The sequence below is a fragment of the Erpetoichthys calabaricus genome, chromosome 3 (assembly GCF_900747795.2).
Source record: "Erpetoichthys calabaricus chromosome 3, fErpCal1.3, whole genome shotgun sequence".
Lineage (NCBI taxonomy): Eukaryota > Metazoa > Chordata > Cladistia > Polypteriformes > Polypteridae > Erpetoichthys > Erpetoichthys calabaricus.
Genome location: NC_041396.2, coordinates 285,712,334 through 285,734,126, shown reverse-complemented (window position 1 = coordinate 285,734,126; position 21,793 = coordinate 285,712,334). Strand labels below are relative to the sequence as shown.

General features: G+C 37.2%; 1 protein-coding gene across 2 annotated transcripts in view; it reads left to right on the top strand.

Moving 5' to 3' along the window:
* Positions 1-19,633, top strand: part of LOC114649062 (zinc finger protein 329-like) — a 36,838-nt gene extending 17,205 nt beyond the window's left edge. Inside the window, exon 3 of one of the 2 annotated variants that reach the window (XM_028798478.2) lies at positions 18,784-19,633. In XM_028798478.2, coding sequence (XP_028654311.2) covers positions 18,784-19,286 — 503 coding nt within the window. In that variant the 3' untranslated portion in view covers positions 19,287-19,633. Of the gene's footprint in view, positions 1-5,022; positions 6,378-18,783 lie in introns of those variants that run through there. The other variant, XM_028798477.2, reaches the window with a different exon arrangement.
* The last annotated feature ends 2,160 nt before the right edge of the window (positions 19,634-21,793 follow it).

Sequence of the window (21,793 nt, the reverse complement as noted above, 5' to 3'; positions counted from 1 at the left end):
ATGTTTTGAAGTTGATTGGGGTTGTTTATCCACCATTCGGATTATCCTTCGTTGCAGTCTTTTATCAATTTTTCTCTTCCATCCACGTCCAGGGAGATTAGCTACAGGGCCATGTGTTGTGAACTTCTTGATTATGTTGTGCACAGTGGACAAAGAAACATGAAGATCTCTGGAGATGGACTTGTAGCCTTGAGGTTGTTGATATTTTTTCCACAATTTTTGTTCTCAAGTCCTCAGACAATTCTCTGTTCTTCTTTCTGTTCTCCATGCCTAGTGTGGCACACTCAGACACACAACAGAAAGGTTGAGTCAACTTTTCTCCATTTTAACTGGCTTCAGGTGTGATTGCTATATTGCCAGTACCTGTTTCTTGCCGCAGGTCAGTTCAAATGAGCATCATATGCTTGAAATAAAATGATTTACCCACAATTTTGAAAAAGTGCCAATAATTTTGTCCAGCCCATTTTTGAAGTTCTGTGTGACATGATGTCAGATTTGGCTTTTTTCTCTGTTTTTTTGTGTTGTTCCAATGCACATAAAGGAAATAAACATGTGTATACCAAAACATTTGTAATTGCAACAATTTTCTGGGAGAAATGGTGCATTTTCTGGGAAAATTCCAGGGGTGCCGATAATTTCGGCCATGACTGTACGTGATGTCATTACCCTATTGGCATGCGTTAAAAAAACAGACTTGCAGAATTTAAATTTGGGGGTACATTGACTGACCATAATGAAAATATTATGAAAATACTTTGTTGTTCTGCTTAGAGTCGTTGTGTCTTTAATACTTTGTTGTTCTGCTTAGAGTCGTTGTGTCTTTATTGCCTAAATTTAGCATATAATTTTCCTTGTCATGTAGCACAGATCAGGTAGTGACAGAAACAGGTATATAATGCTGATCTCATGAATCACAGGCCCTGTAGCTGTGTGTTAGTCGTAGTGATAGGAGCCTTGGAGACGCAGGGAGAGGTAAAGAACTCCTTATAGTGGCCTCAGGGTACAGTTTTATTTATGGGAGACAAGGTGGTTCAGAGGCAGACACTGCTACCTCACAACCCAGGTCATTTTTTTGTCCACAGTAATTGGTCCAGTATAGTTGTCAGATGCTTAACTAGTCCTCAGGAACACTTAAAAGGACAATTACACTATTATAATTAAACTAATTGCTTTTCCTGCCCTGTTGACCTCAATAAATTTCGCTGAATGTACCGAAATTCCTGAACCTTTCCTCATTTTTGCCAAACTTGAGGTGAAATAAATTGAACAGGATTCTCACATCACAAGTTACCATATATGTTTTTGAAATCTATGGCCTAAAGTCAATGCTAACACAAAAAAGGAAACTGTCTGACCAACTCTGCTGTTGAATTTGTGGTACCTGCAAAATGACAATAAACCCAAAGTGAAATATCCCTAATTATACACATATATATTTTTCTTTTAAATAAGCTGAACTAAAATGAATAGTCTTGGTTACTGAACAGTCTAGTTCTTCTGCCTGTTTTTTTGCTGCTAATGTTTTTACACCATTTTATGATGTGTGTGGTTTGAAGTAATAATGTGGAGGTTGCCAGTACTTACTAATTGTGTTTGACATATTATTTGGAGTTTATTCATCATGGGCTGGTTGTCTGTAATGTTTTTTAAATGTAAATTTAATAGTGTTGCCATAAGCTGTCTATTTCTAAACGAAAAAGATTATTCTCCATCAAAGGTTACAGGTTCTGACATTGTGATAATCCAATTAAAGGTGCAGATATACAAAATTACTAAAGTAATGCTGACATAACAGGCAAGGACATTTGTTACATTATTTGTAAAGTTACTCGTCATGTTGTCACAACTCCATAACTAAAATTTCTAAAGATAATGGATACTATATTACAGCTCATCTTAAAGTTACTGTAATTATCATTTTACTTATCACTCTCCTTTCTGAAGTAATTCAGACTTATTTACGTGCTGTTCTTGATGTTTGGATCTTCATCTGTGATGATGAAGATCACTAACATCTAATTTTCAGTTTCTAATGCTTTACAGAATGAGCAAATCTTTCAAAAAGCATAAGTTTGTGGTGTCCTGGTTTATTTTGCAAATCAAGAGAGGTAAAAATGTGCTGTTTTGTTTCTAGTGGAGCCAAGCTGCTATACATTTTTTCCCATCAATGTTAGGTAATTGTGGTATGTTATATACAGGAAATGGCAGTACTGTATATTGTTAACAATTTGTTTTGAGTAAGTGTTGAAAGTAAAGCCTGAATTTCTGCTTGGGTGCTTTGCAAATTCAACATGTCAATTCAATATGACCAATTTTACTGTCCCAAGAGAGAAAGTTGGTGTGTCAGTAGGTTTTACAGAGAGACAATGACAAAACATTAAAAGCACATCTCAAAAACATAGTCATCAAACATAAACTTGTTACAGATATTTAAAATATAGCAATAAACAGAATACTTATGGTTGTAACATCAGATTCTGCATGTTACACACAAAAAAAAGACAAAAATTGATACTTGGCTAATGATTGATACAAATGCTACTTGTTCGTCCAGTGATTTAAGCCTGTGGATGTTTAGATAGATAGAACTTTATTAGACCTGAGGGGGGAAATTTGGCTTTTTACAGAAGCTCTTTAAACAAATAATAATACAAATAAATATACACACCCACAAACACTTGAATGACTAAAAAGCACGAAAATTAAAAGAAAAATTCTGACCTGGCTGTCTCGGCACAGTGAGGCATTATGCAGGCATATTGCTGTTGGTATAAAGGCGCCCCAGAAACATTTCTTGACACACTTTTTTCTGAATAATTTGTTGGCCGAAAATTCTTATTGTTAGCCTGTCACAGAGAGGATGTACAGAATTGTTCATAATTTCACTCAGTTTTGTTTTTAGTCTCTCCTTTACTACTACTGTACTTCCAGGCGGTCCAGAGTGCATCCTAGAACAGAGCGCCTCCTTTTACAGCATAGAAAATTGCACTGGCCATCATAGAGTTGTAGAATATGTGAAGGATATTACTTCCCACATTAAATGAACGCAGTATCCTAAGGAAGAAGAGCCTGCTCTGCCCTTTCTTATATAGTTCCTCTGTGTTCCAAGACCATTCCAACCTGTCATTAATGTGTATTCCAAGTACTTGTAGTAGTGGACCGCCTCAACATCTGCTCCTTGTATAGTGATTAGACATAGAGATTCTTTGGTGTGACGAAAGTCAATAACTAGATCCTTGGTTTTGCTGATCTTAAGATGCAGATTAATTCTCTTTGTTTTAAGAACCCCATTATTAATGATGAACTTATTTTGAAGATTGAAGGCTTTTGTGACAAAGGAATATTTAAACGGAGGAACCTTGAACCTGTAAACTGATGGCAATGACTGAAATTGAAAATGTAGTGGATGAGTGCTGTATGAAAGAATACATTTTGCTTTCTGTAATACTTGCTTATTACACAGGTTTGTGCGATTTGACTGTTGAGACCTTGTTATTTTACTGCTCCATTTTTCAATTGATTTATTCTTTTTTGTTACAAGCATTGAGACTTGAAATCAGGCCAACAGAGCATACTTAAAAGACATACTCAATACAAGATTTCTAAAAGAGTGGCATAATGATGGGACTTGCACTAAGAAGACTCTGCTTTTTTAGACAGTACAGTTGATGCACTGCTATCACTTTCTGCAGACGGCTTATGTATTTCCATTAAAAGTCAGTTTTGAGTTTGATTGTTCCCCAGGTATTTGTAACTTTTAACAATCTCCCCTGCTTGGGCTTTGATGATTGTTTCTTGTGGGTGACTGGTGTTTCTTCTAAAATTGAGTATTATTTTCTCGGTTTTTGTAATATTAAGCTGTAGAAAAGATTCCTCACACCAGTTTACAAAGTTATTTACAACTGGACCAGGACTAGTTTAATTTTTATTAAGCAGGTTTAAAATCACTAATTTATTGGCAGTTTTTTAAGATGAGCATATTTTCAAGTTTACTACAACAACAATTATTGTAGATAATGTACGGAATAGGTAAAGGAGCACAGCCCAGAGGGTACCCTGTGGATAAAGACGGCATGTCAGACAAGCAGCCATTGACTTTCACTCTTTGAGGCTTGTCTGCTAAATAGTCATTCCGATACTCTACCACAAGTCCAAATTAAAATCTTTTATACATTTCTGTGAACGACAGTGGTGGTTGGTTGATATTAAAAGTTGATGAAAAGTCTACAGGCAGGGACCTCATGTACGTTTTGATGCCCCCCAAGTGTTTATGCATCAGATGAAGAAAAGTGACAATGGCATCCTTTGTTCCTCTATTATACTAGTAGGCAAATTGAAATGGATCCAACAAACCTTGAGCTTCCCTGTCAGCATGCTCTTTATAAGTTTTTGAAACAATTTCATAAGCAGTCATGTCAGGGCCACTGGTCTGAAATTATTTAAGTTTTAGGGTTTGTTGAGAACAAATATGTAGGTTTTTAAATATACAGTATGAATACTTTGAAGTGAAACTTAACCAGTTACCTTCTGCTGAATGCACTGGAGACTTTTGACAAATGTGCTTCAGCTGTAATATCTTACTACCTTCTTTATTCTTAAAACTGACCACAAAGTATTACTCTACAGTCTTCTGTCTTTATGGGTTTTTTATTGAGCTTTTGATTATCTCAGCTGGGATCCTTGAAAGAACAAAATAAACATTTAATCTGTTGGATAATGCTATGGTGATACACATTTAATAAACAGAACTTTAGATAAACTTTATTAATCCCATGGGGAAATTTACTGTGCAGCTGCCAAAGAAACTGTTAAGCAAAATTCTGCCTTGAGGATCATTGCACAAGAAGTTTGTTTATTGCTGCATGATTTTCAGTACAACTTTGGATTGTTTCTGATCTGAAGATAGCAACCCTAGAACAGCAGAACTGTTTAAGTAATTTACTTTCCAGTAACATTGTCTTTCTTTCTGTCTCTGTCTGTCTTTTTTTTCCTTTTTTATTTTTCTTTTACGTTCATCTGAAGTGACCTCTGAAGAGAAGGACATCCAGAATACCACATCTTTTTACAATGCCTCTTCCAGAATTGAACGACGTAGGAAGGTGTGTCTGAAGAATGGTCAGGAGCATTTTGTGAGGAAATTGAAAACTCGGTCAGCAGATATCAACAGCCCATTCCAATCCACCATGAAAGTGCCACTTTCCTTTATGACCTCATCAAATGCACATGTACCATACGTTAATAGTTCGGAAATACCGGCAAGTCTGAATGACTTACAGCTAAATGCAGATATTGGAAGAGATTTTCATTTGCTTTCCACAGGGAAACCCAACCAACGAATGCATTCAGACGAAAAACTTTACTGTTGTCTAGAATGTGGAAAAACTTTTTCCCACTCTGGAACTTTTAAACAACACCAGCGTATTCATACTGGCGAAAAACCATTTCGGTGCTCTGATTGTGGGAAATACTTCCGTCACTCAGGGACTTGCAAACGACACCAGCGAATTCACACGGGAGAAACTCCTTACAGCTGCACTACCTGTGGGAAAATGTTCCGTGATTCTGGAACATATAAAAGACACCTGCGGATCCATACAGGAGAAATGCCTTATTTCTGCATGGAATGTGGAACAGGATTTAGGAGCCCTGGAGCTTTGGCTGTACATCAGAGGACTCACAGTGGGGAAAATGTTATGTTACAGACTGTGGCAAACTCTTACTAAAACATAACCACTGCAGCTTTAGACACTACCACAAATACAGGGCAGTAGTCAAGAAACTGAAAGCCTGGAGTTTGTAAAAAGAACTTCTGTTGATTTGGTTTTGATATTTGTTTTGTGTTTTCAATGTAGGTGTGTTATTATGTTTTTTCACATGTACACTTATGTGAATAGGGGTTTTAAATCAATTTTAACAATTTTAATGTGATCTGACACTTTTGACTGTGATCATTAATTTCATATAATTTAACCAGCATTATGGCATATTCAGTGTAAAGGCTATGTACTTAGATGGCTTGAACAAAGAAGTTATTTACAGTATGTTCACTAGATACCTTGGTGAATTCCTCTTTGAGTGCTAAAACTTGCTGTAACCTGGAGGCACTGGTTTATTACAGGTGGAGCTCCATTCACTAGATGTTTCCTAAATAAACCTGTAAATGTATATAATTATGTGCAGTCTTACAAATTATTTGAAACAAGTCCATTATAATTTCAGATGCTTTCTTAATTATTGAGTTGAATCAATAAGTATATGACATAGTTTTCAGGAGTAGGACTTAAAATGCTTTTTTGAATTTTGTTACACTTTATTTATAAACACATTTCTCTTTTGATCATTTCACATTACATTATAACACAACTGTTTGAGTAACAGAAAAAACTGCAAAAAAATAATGTAAATGGCATTAGAGACGGAACATTTTGCTACTGTCTGTTATTCCAGTACAAGCATCAAACCTGAGCCAGTTTCAGCAGTGCCATGTACAAGGCTGGAGCCAACAGTGGATTGGACCGTTACTTCTTTGCATGCATCAGACTAGTGGTTATTCATAACAAGTTAATTTACAGTTTCTAGTTTAGCAATCATGGTCATACTTGGGACCTGGTAGACGTTTGGAGTATCAGCAGAAGACATATGCAGACACTAAGAGAATATACAAATTCCATTTAAACATGGCTGAGCCAAGTCCCCGGATCTGCAAGATCGCAATCCTCACTACAGTACCACTGTGCTGCCAACTCAAAAACTAGCATTCTCAAAGAGGTAAATTTTCCCTAAAATACAAGGTGCTAATTTTGATGCGGATGTTTGTGTTCCCATAGATTTTAGCTGTGTTTTCAGAAGTAACACTATGAAAATGGAAAAGGAGCCGCATCTTCTGTACACCATGTAAAACAGGTTGCTAGAACATATTTTCTAATGCTGTTAAGAGATTTGATCATATTGCATTGTGTGAATTCATAGATATCGGTAAGTGGTTAAATGGCATCAAATTGGTCGCCATTTATGGCCCAGTCATTCCTAAAGCGTTATTCTAGCATTTTAGCTCTAGATCCAAATCTTCCTAAACAGCTTGTAAAGTCAGTCATTTTCCAAACTACTTAGTCTTGGAATAGGGTGTTGTGGGGGGGGGCTGGAACCTATCCCAACCAGCATAGGGCACAAGTCAGGAACAAACCCTGGAAAGGGCACCAGTCCATCGCAGGGCGAACACACACAGAACTCAACCACACACGAGGGCCAATCTAGTATCAATCTAACTAACCTGCATGTCTTTGGACTGTGGGAGGAAGCTGGAGGACCCGGAGGAAGACCACGCAGTCATGGGGAGAACATGCAAACTCCACACAGGGAGGACCCAGGATGTGACCTCTGGTCTCCTTACTGCAGTGCCACCCTGCTTGTAAAATTATTTGCAGTTATTTTCAATAACACTGTTCATACTTAATTACTTTAGCAGTCCAGGAAAGTTGTTCAATTGAAATCCGTAGTAATGCTTGTAAAAATGCTAGTTTAAAAAAGATAAATAAATACATTTTTCCAGGGTTTTTTACAGGTGGTCAGTGCCTCTTTCTGGTTGGACCAGGAGTGAAGCATCTCATCAAAACTAGAAAAAAAATGCTGGTGTTGTTTTGTCCATTGAAGCTTCAGTGGTGACAAGCATTGAATAACTGTTATAAGTATACATTTATTTTTATTCAGGTTAAAGTTTACTAAGTTTATTACAGATGTTTTAACACATAGGCAGAGTGCATGTCTGGATTGATCAAAATTGATAAGTGTGTTTAAGTGCATATGACTGCCTTTTTTAACACTGAATACTAGAAATATATGTTCTTAATTGTGAAATTTTACTAGCACGTTTGGATCTTGATGTGCTGTGAAGTCAATAACATCCATCCTCAAACTGAACTCCTGTGTATGAACACTGACAGCTGTGCCACCAGATCACACAGTTTCAAAATGTCTATATAATATATATAATAATAAAACAGAATTAAAACTAGACTAATAGGTCTCTGTTACTGGATGACATGCAGCACACACTTTTCTGATTGGCTTTGCGATTGAGCCCTGCAAAGGATTGGTGGAAAGTCCTGTACATTTACATCTTGCTTTACACCCAGTGCTGCTGGGATAATCACTGGCTCCTTGTTACCCTAAACTGGGCCGATGTAATGTACCCCTCACACACACGAATGAATAAAGGGATATAAATATAACATCTGTTCAATTATTGTCTTCATAACATGCTATGCACGTGCTTACTCTTTCTCACTAAATGTCAGTAGATGATCCAATCACATGTATGAATAATGTCACACCAACAGCAGACAGAAATTTTTATACAAATTAACATAATGATTCCCCCCTGAGTAGTGGGAATAAGCTTTCATAAATATCATTATCACACGTCACATGCTTATAGACACTCCTGTGTAAATGTAGAATTTTTGTGGCTGCTGCCAGAGTTCATCATAAAGTCCAGAATTGTCGTCTAGACTCCATTAGCTGCAATATCTGCGCTCTCGATGCCAGCAGCACCTCCTGTCTAGTACTGTGATCACCATAATTAAAAGCACTAACGTCATTGAAGACATTCTGAAGACACAACTCTTAACCCATAAACTGATAAAATTACGTCAAATGTATTTTCCCTGCAAAATACTGTTTTGAAAATGCTTGGAAAAAAGAAATGAAAATCAACTGTAAAATGGCAACACTCAAAGCAAATGGCATCTCAAAAATGCCCAACAAATGCTGGAAATTGTCAACACTCAAATGCGAATAAACCCTTAGAGTTATATACAGTAGGTCAAGCTCAGCTGAAGACATAGTGTAAAAATCCTACAAAATGCTGTTTTAAAAACAATGTAAATTAAGAAGAAAAAAAGCATGAAAGCAAAAAATAGATTTGAAGAAAGAGATAATTTTTTTAATACTGTTGTGATCACTGGAAATAAATAGTTAAGGACATTATCTTATTTTGCTTTGTAATTTAAGTGCAATGGTTAGCATGGTTGTTTCACCATTTCAAAGTTATGAGTCTGAATCCTGATCCAGACATTAACTGTGTGGAGTTTACATATTCTCCTTCTGTCTGTGTGTTTATTTCCAGGTACTTCAGATTTCCTAAAATATCTTAAAAGTGTGCATGTTAGGCTCATATGTATTAACATTTTGTGTTGACAAATATTTAAAAGTTATAAAATTAGAATTATATGGAAAATGTGTTTTCAGGATTGCACTTTGTTTCAGATGTGAACATTCCTTATTGTTCTGATTTTATTTCAGTGAAGATGGAACGGTGGTTAGTGTTGTTTTTGCCTCGCGTCTATGCAGCCGATTTTAAGTGTCATTCTACTATTTACTAACTGTTGGTTAGGTTTTTTTTTTTTTTAATATAGTTTATTAATCCTCAAGGGGAAATTGTCTTTTCGCATTACCTTTGGAGATCAGAGCACAGGGTCAGCCATTGTACAGTGACATATAAGTTAAAGGAGTTGTTCAAGGGCCTAGTGGAGTAGTATGGTTTGTTATTTCAAATCACTCCATGTTAGCTTATGGCAACAGGAGTATTACAGAACTCAATAAAGTAATGACTTTAGTTTAAGATCTTGACACTTTAGTCCCAATGATAAAATAGTGTTTTACTTACCTCTGAATTATTTCTTAACATTTCAATCCAGTAGGTATCCTTTATAACCAAATGTACCAAATTCTGTATGGCAACAAATTACAAAAAGTGAACCTTAAAATGAAACATCAGCCTAAAACATGAAAGTATGTACTGTATTGCCCTCATTCATCCTATCTACATTAAACAACTTTTTTTTTTAATCTGGTGTATGTATACTTCAAGGAAATTTGCTTGCAAAGTTCAGTTTTTCATTAAGCTGTCTACAATAGCACTCTATTAGCACTGTAAAAATTTTGAAACTCAAAGTGCATTGGTGAATTATTCAAAATTGTTGTTAAAACATAAATATTTGGTGCAGTTTCAATAGCTGAGTAATTTACTTGTACAATTTGACTTGCTTTCCTCTTCTATACCTCCCATAAGTGCTCCTCATGGCAAAATGAATCCCCAATACAGGTTTATTGAATTGCCAGCAGATTTGCATTGTGCAATTCATCATAGATTTAACTGTTCATCAAGTGCTTCTTCCAAAAATTTAAAAGCTCAAGAAATATTAATATTAAGAAATATTAATTTAATTAGCCACAGATCCTCCACAACAACCAAGAAAGAACTAACAATAGTTCATCAATTGATGCCATTTTTACATCAGTCGAGTTGTGTCTGTGACTGCAGTTTCAGCCACCATAAATAAGTCTGGGCTCGGTTTTTAACTATGTGATATTGTATTTTATGTAACCCACTAACGCATATGATTACAACTTATTATCACTGTTATTTTTGAATATGACTTGTTACAAAATAAGCAAAACTATCTGTTTTTGATGAAAAAAAAAATTGCAACTTTTGCAACAGATAAGTCCCTGAATGCACCAGAATGTTAAGACATGCGTGCATTTTTTGACTTGTCATTTGAAAGTGGATAGTTCACAAAACACTTATAATTTGGTGTACATTATGTATGCTTTGTGATTTTTCTTTTAACTGCCATTCTTTTCTTTCATCCAGGCACCCTTAAATCCAGCATGTAGATGAACACACCATACATGAAAATGAAGTCTGCAGATAAAGCCATGCACCCTGTAGTTGTGATTAGTATCGTGCAGAAAAAACTACTTTTCATCGCACTCACATACTTAAGTGGTGTATGTGCTAAATTGGCCACTTCCTAATGTGGATTAAGGCAACTGTGTGCTGATTCACTGCCACACAGCAATGTCACAACTGTAGTTAATTAGGAGCCTGGAAGGTGAGGGCAGGTCACTTTGAAGGTAAAGAAGTGTTCTCCTATGAACACTGTTGGTATCAGCAACCTCTGTCACTTCCTGCTATCCACCATACTAGTCTTCACCATCGCTGAGAATAAAAATAGCATACTTTGTCAGAAATCTAAAGTGTTAATTAGGCGGTCCCTGACCCCTTGAGACTTCCCGTATTTTGAACCTTGCATAGAACATGTTCGTTCCACCTTGTAATGGAGCCATGAGCACCACTACCCAATGTGTCCCTCTGCAGCTTCCATTCTTCCTTGGAGTATGTCTGCTGGAAATGGAACATGGAAGTAAAATCTTCATCATATCCAGAACTCTCTAAGAGGAAGCATATTATACTCTTCACATACAACATTGCAGACAATACTTTGTCAGTCTATTTGTATGTGTGACTGTGTCTGCCACAGTTCAGATGATTTAGGCTCATCAGCAAAGTGGCAAGACATAAAAATTAGGGGTTTTGCCTACTGAGGTTATGGAACACATCTGAAATCCAGAAAGGCATAGTCATCCATCTTTACATTGAGATGGCCGATGCTCTTGCAGTGAGCATCTCTTCATCCTTTAACCTCATTTCACTGTATATCTACGCCATACTGTATGTCTACATGTACAATGGATTCAGAAATTATTCAGACTACTTCACTTTTTTTAAATGGATAAATCTGCCATTGTTTCCAACCAATCAACACTCAGTAGCCCATAAGGACAAAGTGAAAAATGTTTTCAAAAAAGTTTGGAAATTTATTAAAATCAAAAGCTGAAATCTGCCATTCATATAAGTGTTCAGACCCTCAATTCAGTACTTTGCAGATGCACCCATGGCAGCAATTACAGCTTCAAGTTATCTTTGGCAAGCCTTTTCAAGCTTTGCACACCAGGATTTGGGCAGTTTATTCCCTTCTTCCTCATTGATCATTTAAGCTCCATTAGATTTGATGAGAAGCGTCTGTAAACTGCAATCTTCAGGGACCTCACTTATAAAACTTTGTGTGGATTTGAGTGTGAAAATATGTGCACACCATAAAACCATAATAGATAGATAGATAGATAGATAGATAGATAGATAGATAGATAGATAGATAGATAGATAGATAGATAGATAGATAGATAGATAGATAGATAGATAGATAATAAGACTTATAAAACCAGGAGTACCTGCAATTTACTGTTTACAAATCACAATCTCCTTGTAAATTTGCATACGTGAATGCACCTTGAACGCCACCCTAAAATACCCATATATGGTGCATGCTAATCAACCTTATACATATGCAATAATGAGGCAGCACAACTTCATTGGCTGGTTGAGCAGCCTTCCACCTGATGCTTCGAGACACTGCCACCTGCATTCAAGAGTATCTGGCTGTGCTCTGCAACTGGGTGAGCAAGATAATGCGTGGCATATAGTTGCCTCTCCTCTGTGTTCTGGGGGTCAGAGAAAGGCGTAAGCTGCCAGAATCTGGACAGGTAGTATTCTATTATCTGGCACATATGATGACATGATTGCAAATGCAATGAATAGCACAGAACATATGAAAAACTGAGGGTTCAGCCAGTTACCTTACTAACAAACCAGCCGCCACATATGGCACGATTATGTCTGCCAAAGCCACTTTGCCACAAAATAAGTGAATCATGGGTTAACCCAGGCCACTGAGACATGAAGTTTGTTAGTCTTATCTTGGCATCACTGATGACTTGTGCATTAATGGAATGTCAAAGCTCATGGTTAACAAGTCTCAAGATAACTTTTTGTTAAAGCGGTAAATAAGTAAACGGAAGGGATTTGTCTGTTTTACTGGCAGTTTACACTGGACTTAACATGTTTCAGAACTTTTGAAGTAATTCCTGTAACTCTATCTTACATACTGTGTGAGGGAAAATTTGATTTTCTTGGCACTTTTCTTTGGGTGACACCTAGAAAAACTGGGAAATGTCATTTCAGTTGCAACTTTGAGGTCTGACCCTTACCTTTCCAGATGCAAACTCCCCCCCACACACACACACCAGTTAAAGCTCAGTCAAAGATTTACAGTTTCAATAGAAGTGTAGAGCGAGGAATTAGTGCATTAGGAGTAGAAAAATATTTATTTGTATGCTTTTCAATGGAGAAGTAATTTTTAAAAGTTTTATATCATGATTATAAAGATGATACCTAGTATCTGTATTTGGTGTATTTATGAAGTTAACTGAATGTGAATTTTAAAAAAATACAAAACAATAAAATGGAGAAATCAGTAAAGTTTGCCACTTTTATTCTTGTAATATCTTGTTGTATGTCAGATACTGACAGTTTTTACCAGGCTTCTTTTAACTTCACCTGTTTGTTGTCTGGTACAAATCTTGTAATCGATATTTAACCCACTTCCTATTGTCCAAGTGACTTGAAATTTTGCACACTTACTCACTTCCGATGACAATACATAAATCAATAGTTTCACTAATTGATCAATTAATCCATGTTAATTAAGAAATTAAATTTTCATATGAAGAATAGTTAAAGATTTCACCAATAGATGGCACAAGTAACAGATAGAAATATTAAAGGAAGTGTTAAAATATCGATTACAAAATTATACTAAAACAAACCCAAGACTAAAAAGTTGAAAAAGTTCATCCATCAATAAAATCTTAGCAAAAGCGTCCACACTTTTATTTTACGAGTGATGTATGAGAGACTTATTTTTTACTTTTTAGTACACTTTTTAACTTAATATAAGCGTGGTTTTTAAAAAGTTTTTTTTTATATATATTATTTTAGAAATGTAGTTTCAGGGTAGTGGATGTTCAGTTTTTTAGGTCACCAAATTAATAATCTGAATCACCAAGCACTGTGTCTTTTGCAATCTCCAGAATATAGTATTTTATATAATATATAAGATATAATCTTAGAATATAGTATAGAATAGGATATAGTACTAGAGTTAATTGAAATTGAAATAGACATGAACTAGTTTTATTCTCACAAAGGGAATTCATTTTATATACAGGGCCTGCAAAGAGTATTCGCCACCTTGAACTTTTTTCCATTATAATGTTTTATAACACTGAAATCAGTTGGTTGACACCAGTCTTCAAATTAAGACTCTTGAAGCTTTAAATTTCGAAATGAAAACAAATCTAAATTGATCTAGAATGATCTACATATGAGGTCTGACAATTAAGTTCCTCAACTCATCCTAGAAAAATTGCTACATACCTCATTGCTGAATATCACTACGGTCACCTGCAAAGTACTTCCCTTGGGAAGCTAAGCCAGCACCTAGTCCACCCTTCAAAGCAATTCTGGAATGGCCATCAGAGCTGTTGTCGTATTACACTTGGTGTCCTGAATGTCATCAAAATGTTTTCCTTGCAATATTTTCTTTATCTTCTGGTAAAGAAAGAAGTCATTGTGGGCCAGAAAGGTTGAGTAAGAAGGGTGTTCCAATATAGTTATTTATTTACTGGCTAAAAACTCCCTCACAGACAGTGCTGTTTGAGCAGGTGTTTGTTGCTCTAATGCAGGGGTTCTTAACCTTTTGATGACTCCTGACCCCCAATGGATTGTCCAATATGGTCCCATACCCCCTTTACTTGACTTTCGAAATAATCATCATTCCTTATATTAGTTGCCAGAATGAATGGCGGTGCACAGTCGCATATATAATGCAAAACTAGCTTCTAGAGTCTTCGAGATACGTACATTGCCAATAAACGAGTAAATACACGCTTGTTCAGTAAATATACATTTATTAAATTTAAATATTAAAATTAAAACATTAAATTTAAAATTAAAGTTGTAGTAAATACACACATGTAAAATTAAATATAAGCATTTGCAGGAAATGTCGAATGTTCTTGAAGATTCTGTCATGTTCCATTCACGTACTACCCAAGTATAAATGAATACATTAAATAAAATAAATACCAGTACCCAGAGATCGAGTCCCATACCCCCAGCATTTGGTTCCCATACCCAATACCCTCGGTTAAGATCCCCTGCTCTGATGCAAGCTCTAACATTCTCGCGATGGCACACGAGAACACGTAACAACAATAATGAACGCCACTCAGCAAGACACCACCACACGTCGACATGAACACAGCTGTGAGACACTGATATACCAAGGTTATGAAACCTTACCAAGCTGTTTGTACAGTACCACCAATGTAAGCGCATGGTGGCAAGTTTGCAAACTTAATTGTCAGACCTTGTATATTCCAATTATTAAACAATATTTGATTGCCTAAGTTTTAACCCCCTTCATGTCAGTATTTACCATATGCAACATTGGCAGCCATGGCTGCCTTTGAGTCTATGTGTGCACAGGTCTCTTTCTACCTATCAGCTTTGCACATCTGTATCATTTTTCGCCATCCTTCTTTGCAAAACTGCTCAGGATCTGTCAGGTTGCTTGGGGATTGTGGGAGGACAGCCTATTTCAAGTCCAGCCACAAATTCTCAGTTGTATTGAGACCTGGACTCTGCCACTCCAGGACATTCACACTGTTGTTTCTTGTAAGGCTTTGGCTCTCAAGTATGGTTTGTTGTCTTCTGGGTAAATCTCTCAAGTTGGAGTTCTCTCACAGACTGCAGCAGGTATTACTCCAGGATTTCCTCATATTTTGCTGGATTCATTAGTATTCATTAATTAAAGGAACACTTTGAAAACACATTAGATCTCAATGGGAAAAAAATCATGCTGGCTATCTCTACTGATATGGACTGGGTAATGTATTAGGAACAAAAGGATGCCACATTGTTTGATGGAAATGAAAATTATCAACCTATAGAGGGCTGAATTCAAAGACACCCCGAAAATTAAAGTGAAAAAATGATGTGGCAGGCTAGTCCATTTTGCCAAAATTTCATTGCAGCAACTTGAAATCATACTCAGTAGTTTGTATGGCCCCCACGTGCCAGACAACGTTGGGGGGGCATGCTCCTAATGAGACGACGGGTGGTGTCCTGGGGATCTTCTCCCAGATCTGGACCATAGCATCACTGAGCTCCTGGACAGTCTGAGGTGCAACCTGGTGGCGTCGGATGGACCGAAAAAAAATGTCCCAGAGGTGTTCTATTGGATTTAGGTCAGGCGAGCATGGGGGCCGGTCAATGGTATCAATTCCTTCATCCTCCAGGAACTGTCTGCATACTTTCACTACATGAGGCCGGGCATTGTCGTGCACCAGGAGGAAACCAGGACCCACTGCACCAGCATAGGGTCTGACAATGGATCCAAGGATTTCATCCCGATACCTATTGGCAGTCAAGGTGCCGTTGTCTAGCCTGTAGAGGTCTGTACATCCCTCCATGGATATGTCTCCCCAGAACATCACTGACCACCCCCATCAAACTGGTCATGCTGAACAATGTTACAGGCAGCATAACATTCTCCATGGCTTCTCCAGATCCTTTCATGTCTGTCAAATGTGCTCAGGTTGAACCTGCTCTCATCTGTGAAAAGCACAGGGCGCCAGTGGTGGACCTGCCACTTCTGGTATTCTATGGCAAATGCCAATTGAGCTCCACGGTGCTGGGCAGTGAGCACAGGGTCCACTAGAGGACGTTGGGCCCTCGGTCCACCCTCATGAAGTCTGTATGTGATTGTTTGGTTAGAGACATTCACACCAGTGGGCTGCTGGAGGTGCTTTTGTAGGGCTCTGGCAGTGCTCATCCTGTTCCTCCTTGTCCAATGGAGATACCAGTCCTGCTGATAGGTTAAGGACCTTCTATGGCCCTGTCCAGCTCTCCTAGAGTAACTGCCTGTCTCCTGGAATCTCCTCCATGCCCTTGAGACGGTGCTGGGAGACACAGCAAACTTTCTGTCAATGGTACGTATTGATGTGCCATCCTGGAGAAGTTGGACTGCCTGTGCAACCTGTGTAGGGTCCAGGTATCGCCTCATGCTACCAATAGTGACACTGATCGTAGCCAAATGCAAAACTAGGGAAAAAACAGATGAGGAGAGAAAAATGTCAGAGGCCTCCACCTGTTAAACCATTCCTGTTTTGGGGGTCGTTTCATTGTCGCCCCTCTAGTGTACCTTTTGTTGTAGCTGAAACTGATTAACAACCCCCTCTGCTACTTAACTGACCAGAGCAATAGCCCAGAAGTTTCATTGATTTGATGCTATACTCTGATTAAAAAGTGTTCATTTAATTTTTTTGAGCAGAATAGAGAACTTTGAGCAGGTGTGGGTGGCACATAGCACCACCACACAGGATGGATGATATTAAAAAAACAAAACAAAAACAAAGAAAGCAATGCATTAATTCTGGTTAATTAGTTATACATCAAAGAGCTAAACGTATCATCAGATTACTATTTAATTCTTTGAATACTGGAAAGCCAGATTTAAAAAATGGGGTTTTAGAAGTTTACTTTATACCTGTATATTTCTTTACTCATACGTACTGGCTAGTTTTAAGTCCAAATTTCAACAGTCCGAGGTCATTAGTGTTGTAAAAAATGGCAATAATTTCACTTAGAAGATGTGTGAAAAAAGGTCCATCATATGTGATGGTGCATTCATATGAGGACAGGTCAGGTGCCACTACAGACCCTGAATATCGAAAACATGTAGTAATGGAAAAATCAAAGCAAATGCTACAATTTATCATAAAGGCAGTATTATGAAGTCAAAAGCAACTTTATCGGTTGTATGCTCATTATCTGTGTATTAGTTAGCAGTGCTACTGGATACTCTAAATGCTCCCACTGGGAGTAAGCACTGCTTCACCATCCTTCTGAGTTTTTCTGGCTATTGGCAGACCAAGGTAAAGGTGCATTACCGCCACGTATTGAACTGCAGTGTGGAGCAGAAACTCGGGAAGCATACCCTAACTTGCAGGGGGTAGAGGGGCTAAAAAAATAAATATTTTGATACATCAGTATTGCCAACACTGGCCCAATATACTTTATATGGTAATTACCTCCCATCCCAAACATTTTGATTTTTCAGAAAGATATTTTGTTTTCACCTCATATACAGTACATTCCAGCAATATATGCTTTGCTTTTTCACAATAGAACAGAATAGAATGATATTTATTTTATTTTAGTTTAATAATGTAGTCACCTTAATAATTGCAGATTTAATTTCAAAATGTTTTTTTAAACGTTTGTATTTAATAATGCAGCTTACTCGTATGTCCGTTGTAATGCACTGATTATTTTAAACTGCCCTCTTTTCAAAATGGTTTTGTCACTTGTCAATCAACACAAAAATCAATAGGCCTAACCTATGCCAGTCAATTAATCCTTTGCTGTTGATTACTTTTCCCCTGATTGTAGCTACCAAAAATCTTTAGTGCTACATTTCTTGCATTCAAACTGACAAAAACATTGAGGCAGTAAAAGTTGCAACAGTTTTGCAGACAAAATATAGAGAGATAATTTAACATAGTGTAGCTGTACTTACTAATGGACACATTTATTAAACAATACTGACTTGAGGAGGCTGAATACTTATGCAATCAGTCTTTTTTGTGTGTTTTCTATTTATAATTAATCTGGACCACCTAGTAGAGATCTGTTTTCATTTTGACATTAAAGAGTCTTTTTCTGTTGATCGGTGTCTGAAAAGCCAAATTAACTTGACTGGGATTCAATATCGTATAACAATAAAATGGGAAAACTTCCAAGTGGCTGAATACTTTTTATAGGCACTGTACAAATCTGTTATTTTGTTGAGGGATTTTCTTACACTTTACCAAATCTTTTTCAGTGTCCCCAGACATATCACTTGTTAGTACCACATTGTTACGGAAACATCAAGATCCCTTTGGCTCTCTGTGTATTACTGGTTGTATTCAATGAACAACATCTTGAATACTTTGGAGAATTATTTATTGGTGTCCTGTCTTTCATTCTTACAGATGCAGAAGAAAGTCTGTTTTTCCAGTTTCCAAAGCCTAGTTGGCATGAACTTTACGCTGGCGATTCCATACCAATTACTTATCACTTGTCTGGCCATCCACAGAGGTTCAGTTCCTTCGGAATTCTGCAAAGGGATGTGCCAGTTTTAGCAAATGAAAAGCGGTACTTCTGCAAGGAATGTGGTAAAAGCTTCCGTCATGCAAAAGCTCATAAACTGCATCAGCGTATTCACACCGGAGAAACTCCCTATTGCTGCACTGAATGTGGCAGGAATTTCCGCTATTCTGGAGACCTGCGGACACACAAGCGGATTCACACGGGAGAGAAGCCGTACACTTGTACATACTGCGGGAAGACCTTCAGGCATTCAGGAAATCTTAACAAGCACCAGAGGATTCATACTGGTGAGAGACCCTATCACTGCATGATCTGTGGAAAGAATTTCAGTCAACTCGGCCACCTTAAAAAGCATTACCAGATGCATGGAGAGAATAAACTGTGACTTGGGGTGCCTGACAATGGGACTCGGGCACTAGTGGAATTTCTAGGCATTTTTATATTATAAGACTGTGTTTAAATAAGAAACACTCTCATGTTTAAAAAATGATTCACTGATACATTACTGTTTTTTTTACTTTGTGGTAAAGTGTTTGATAGCTACCTTCCAGGACTGATACAAGAAATTTCATCCTAACTGGTCATGGTCATGTGAACCATCACATGGTACCGTGCTTATAAAAAGTATTGACCCCTTTGGAAATTTTCCTATTTTATTGTCATACAACATCACAATGGATTTAATTTGGCTTTTTTGACACTGATTAACAGAAAAAGACTTGAACATCAAAGTGAAAACAGATCTCTGCAAAGTAGTCTCAATGTTTAATAACAATAAAAATGGAAAAACTTCCAAGGGGGATGAGTACTTTTTGTAGGATCTGTAACTGTTAAAGCTGTGCTTCTCGAGTTCAGTCCGGAGGGTCCCCTGTGGTTGCAGTTTGTCATGATTTCTGACTTCACTTGGATTCCTTGCTGTTATTTCCCAGTTTTAGTGTTTTGATGTCAATGCAGAAATTACACAATGAAATTGGATGCGTTTTTATTGGAATGAAACACGTAGTTATGCATGTTACATCTGTGCGTGATTTTAAGGTTTTCATTATCATTTTGGTTATATGGGCTGTTTTTTACTAAGGAGCTCGCTGCCAGGTCTGACAGTAAAGTAGCTGCAGCCTTTCAGCATTTGGGGCCGGTTGTCTTGTTGTCTGCTCTGCTTGTCGTTATTAATTGTCATTATTTTAGATACACTTAAGGGAGCAAACTCCACAGTAAAAGGTGAATTAACAGAAAAACAACAAATGAGATGTAAGTATATAAAGCTATAGCAAAAATAAAAACATCTGTTGATTTCTTGTATATGTAATTCTCTTTCTTAATGCAGAATGCTAAGAATAAAGACCATCTCATTTAACAGTAAGATCTGTTGGAGGTAAAATTGTAAGCCTATCCGGTACACCCAATCGCTGCATGAAAATGGAGTTTATAATCAATAATCAATAAAAAAAGATAAGGAGCTGACTTTAGATTGTATAACTTTGGCACTATTACTGAAATAATGTGCTCCAGCACGGTTTGTCCCTTACATTTCATATGATGTATTAAATTAATAGAACATAAAAACAAGAAAACAAACAATTTATACACAAGTAATACAAGATGCCATCCCAATTTTAAAGAGTCGCTTTTCCAAACACTCCAGTAAAGAGGGAAACAAAAATGTATCCAAAGCTCAAAACAAAAAAAAAAGTATTCCAGGCACTGCTGCAATCTCACTGCTAAGCATTAACCTTGGGTTCACAGTCTGTTAGGAAGTGGGTCTTCGTGATGTTCCCAAATTGGTATCCGTCAATAAGGGCGCGCACATAAAGGCGACCTTCAAAAGGGCGACCTCAATTGGGCGCGGAGAATAAAAGCGCACATAAATAAAAGCGATCTTCAAAAGGCGTCCTCAATTGAGCGCCGAATAAAGGCGCGTGTAAATAAAGGAGCGCTTCAAAAGGATGACCTTCGGAGCGAATTAAATTAATTGTCCTTGATTATGCTAATAGACCGCATCTCGAATATCTACGTGGCATTGCACATAATCTACAGCTTCAAGTGTAACTTGCTTTCACCTTTTTATACATTGTCATTGCCTTAATCTAATTTTCTGTAATTCTGAAAACAACGAAATATGTTCAGTCATTGCCTTAATCGAATTTTCTGTAATTTTGAAAACAACGAAATATAGAGAGCTTTAGAAATAGTTCGTTAGAAGTAGTTCGTTAGAAGTTCATACATTAATTAATTGGACGTTTTAATATTCTTGCTTTCACCTTTTTATACGTTCAATCATTGCCTTTATCTAATAAATTTTCTGTAATTTTGTTGCGTTTGCCTTTATTCGCTGCGCCCAATTGACGTTACCCTTTTGAAGCACTCCTTTATTTGCGCGCGCAGTTATTCGGCGCTCAATTGAGGTCGTCCTTTTGAAGCTCGCCTTTATTTGCGCGCGCCTTCATTCGGCGCTCAATTGAGGTCGCCTTTTTGAAGATCGCTTTTATTTATGTGCGCTTTAATTCGCCGCGCCCAATTGAGGTCGCCCTTTTGAAGGTCGCCTTTTTGTGCGCGCCCTTATTGAATAGAACCTCCTAAATTTACTTTATGAAGTCCTTTTCCTTAGTTTCTACATGGGTAATTCCTCATTAATGCTTATATCCAATGGAAATTAATGGATTGCCACTCTACCAGGTGCGCTTTGGTGTTATCTTCCATCCACCAAAAAAAAAAAAACAACACAAACAAACAAACAGTGGCATCTCCACTTTAAATGTCTTTTCCTGTATTACATTCTTACAGTATAGTTCCCTGAAATGTTCACTGGACTGCCATCACATTAATCCTTCACTTATATTGAAAGAGGAAAACAAAAAATGACAGCACAGATGTAGGCAAACACCTACAAATACA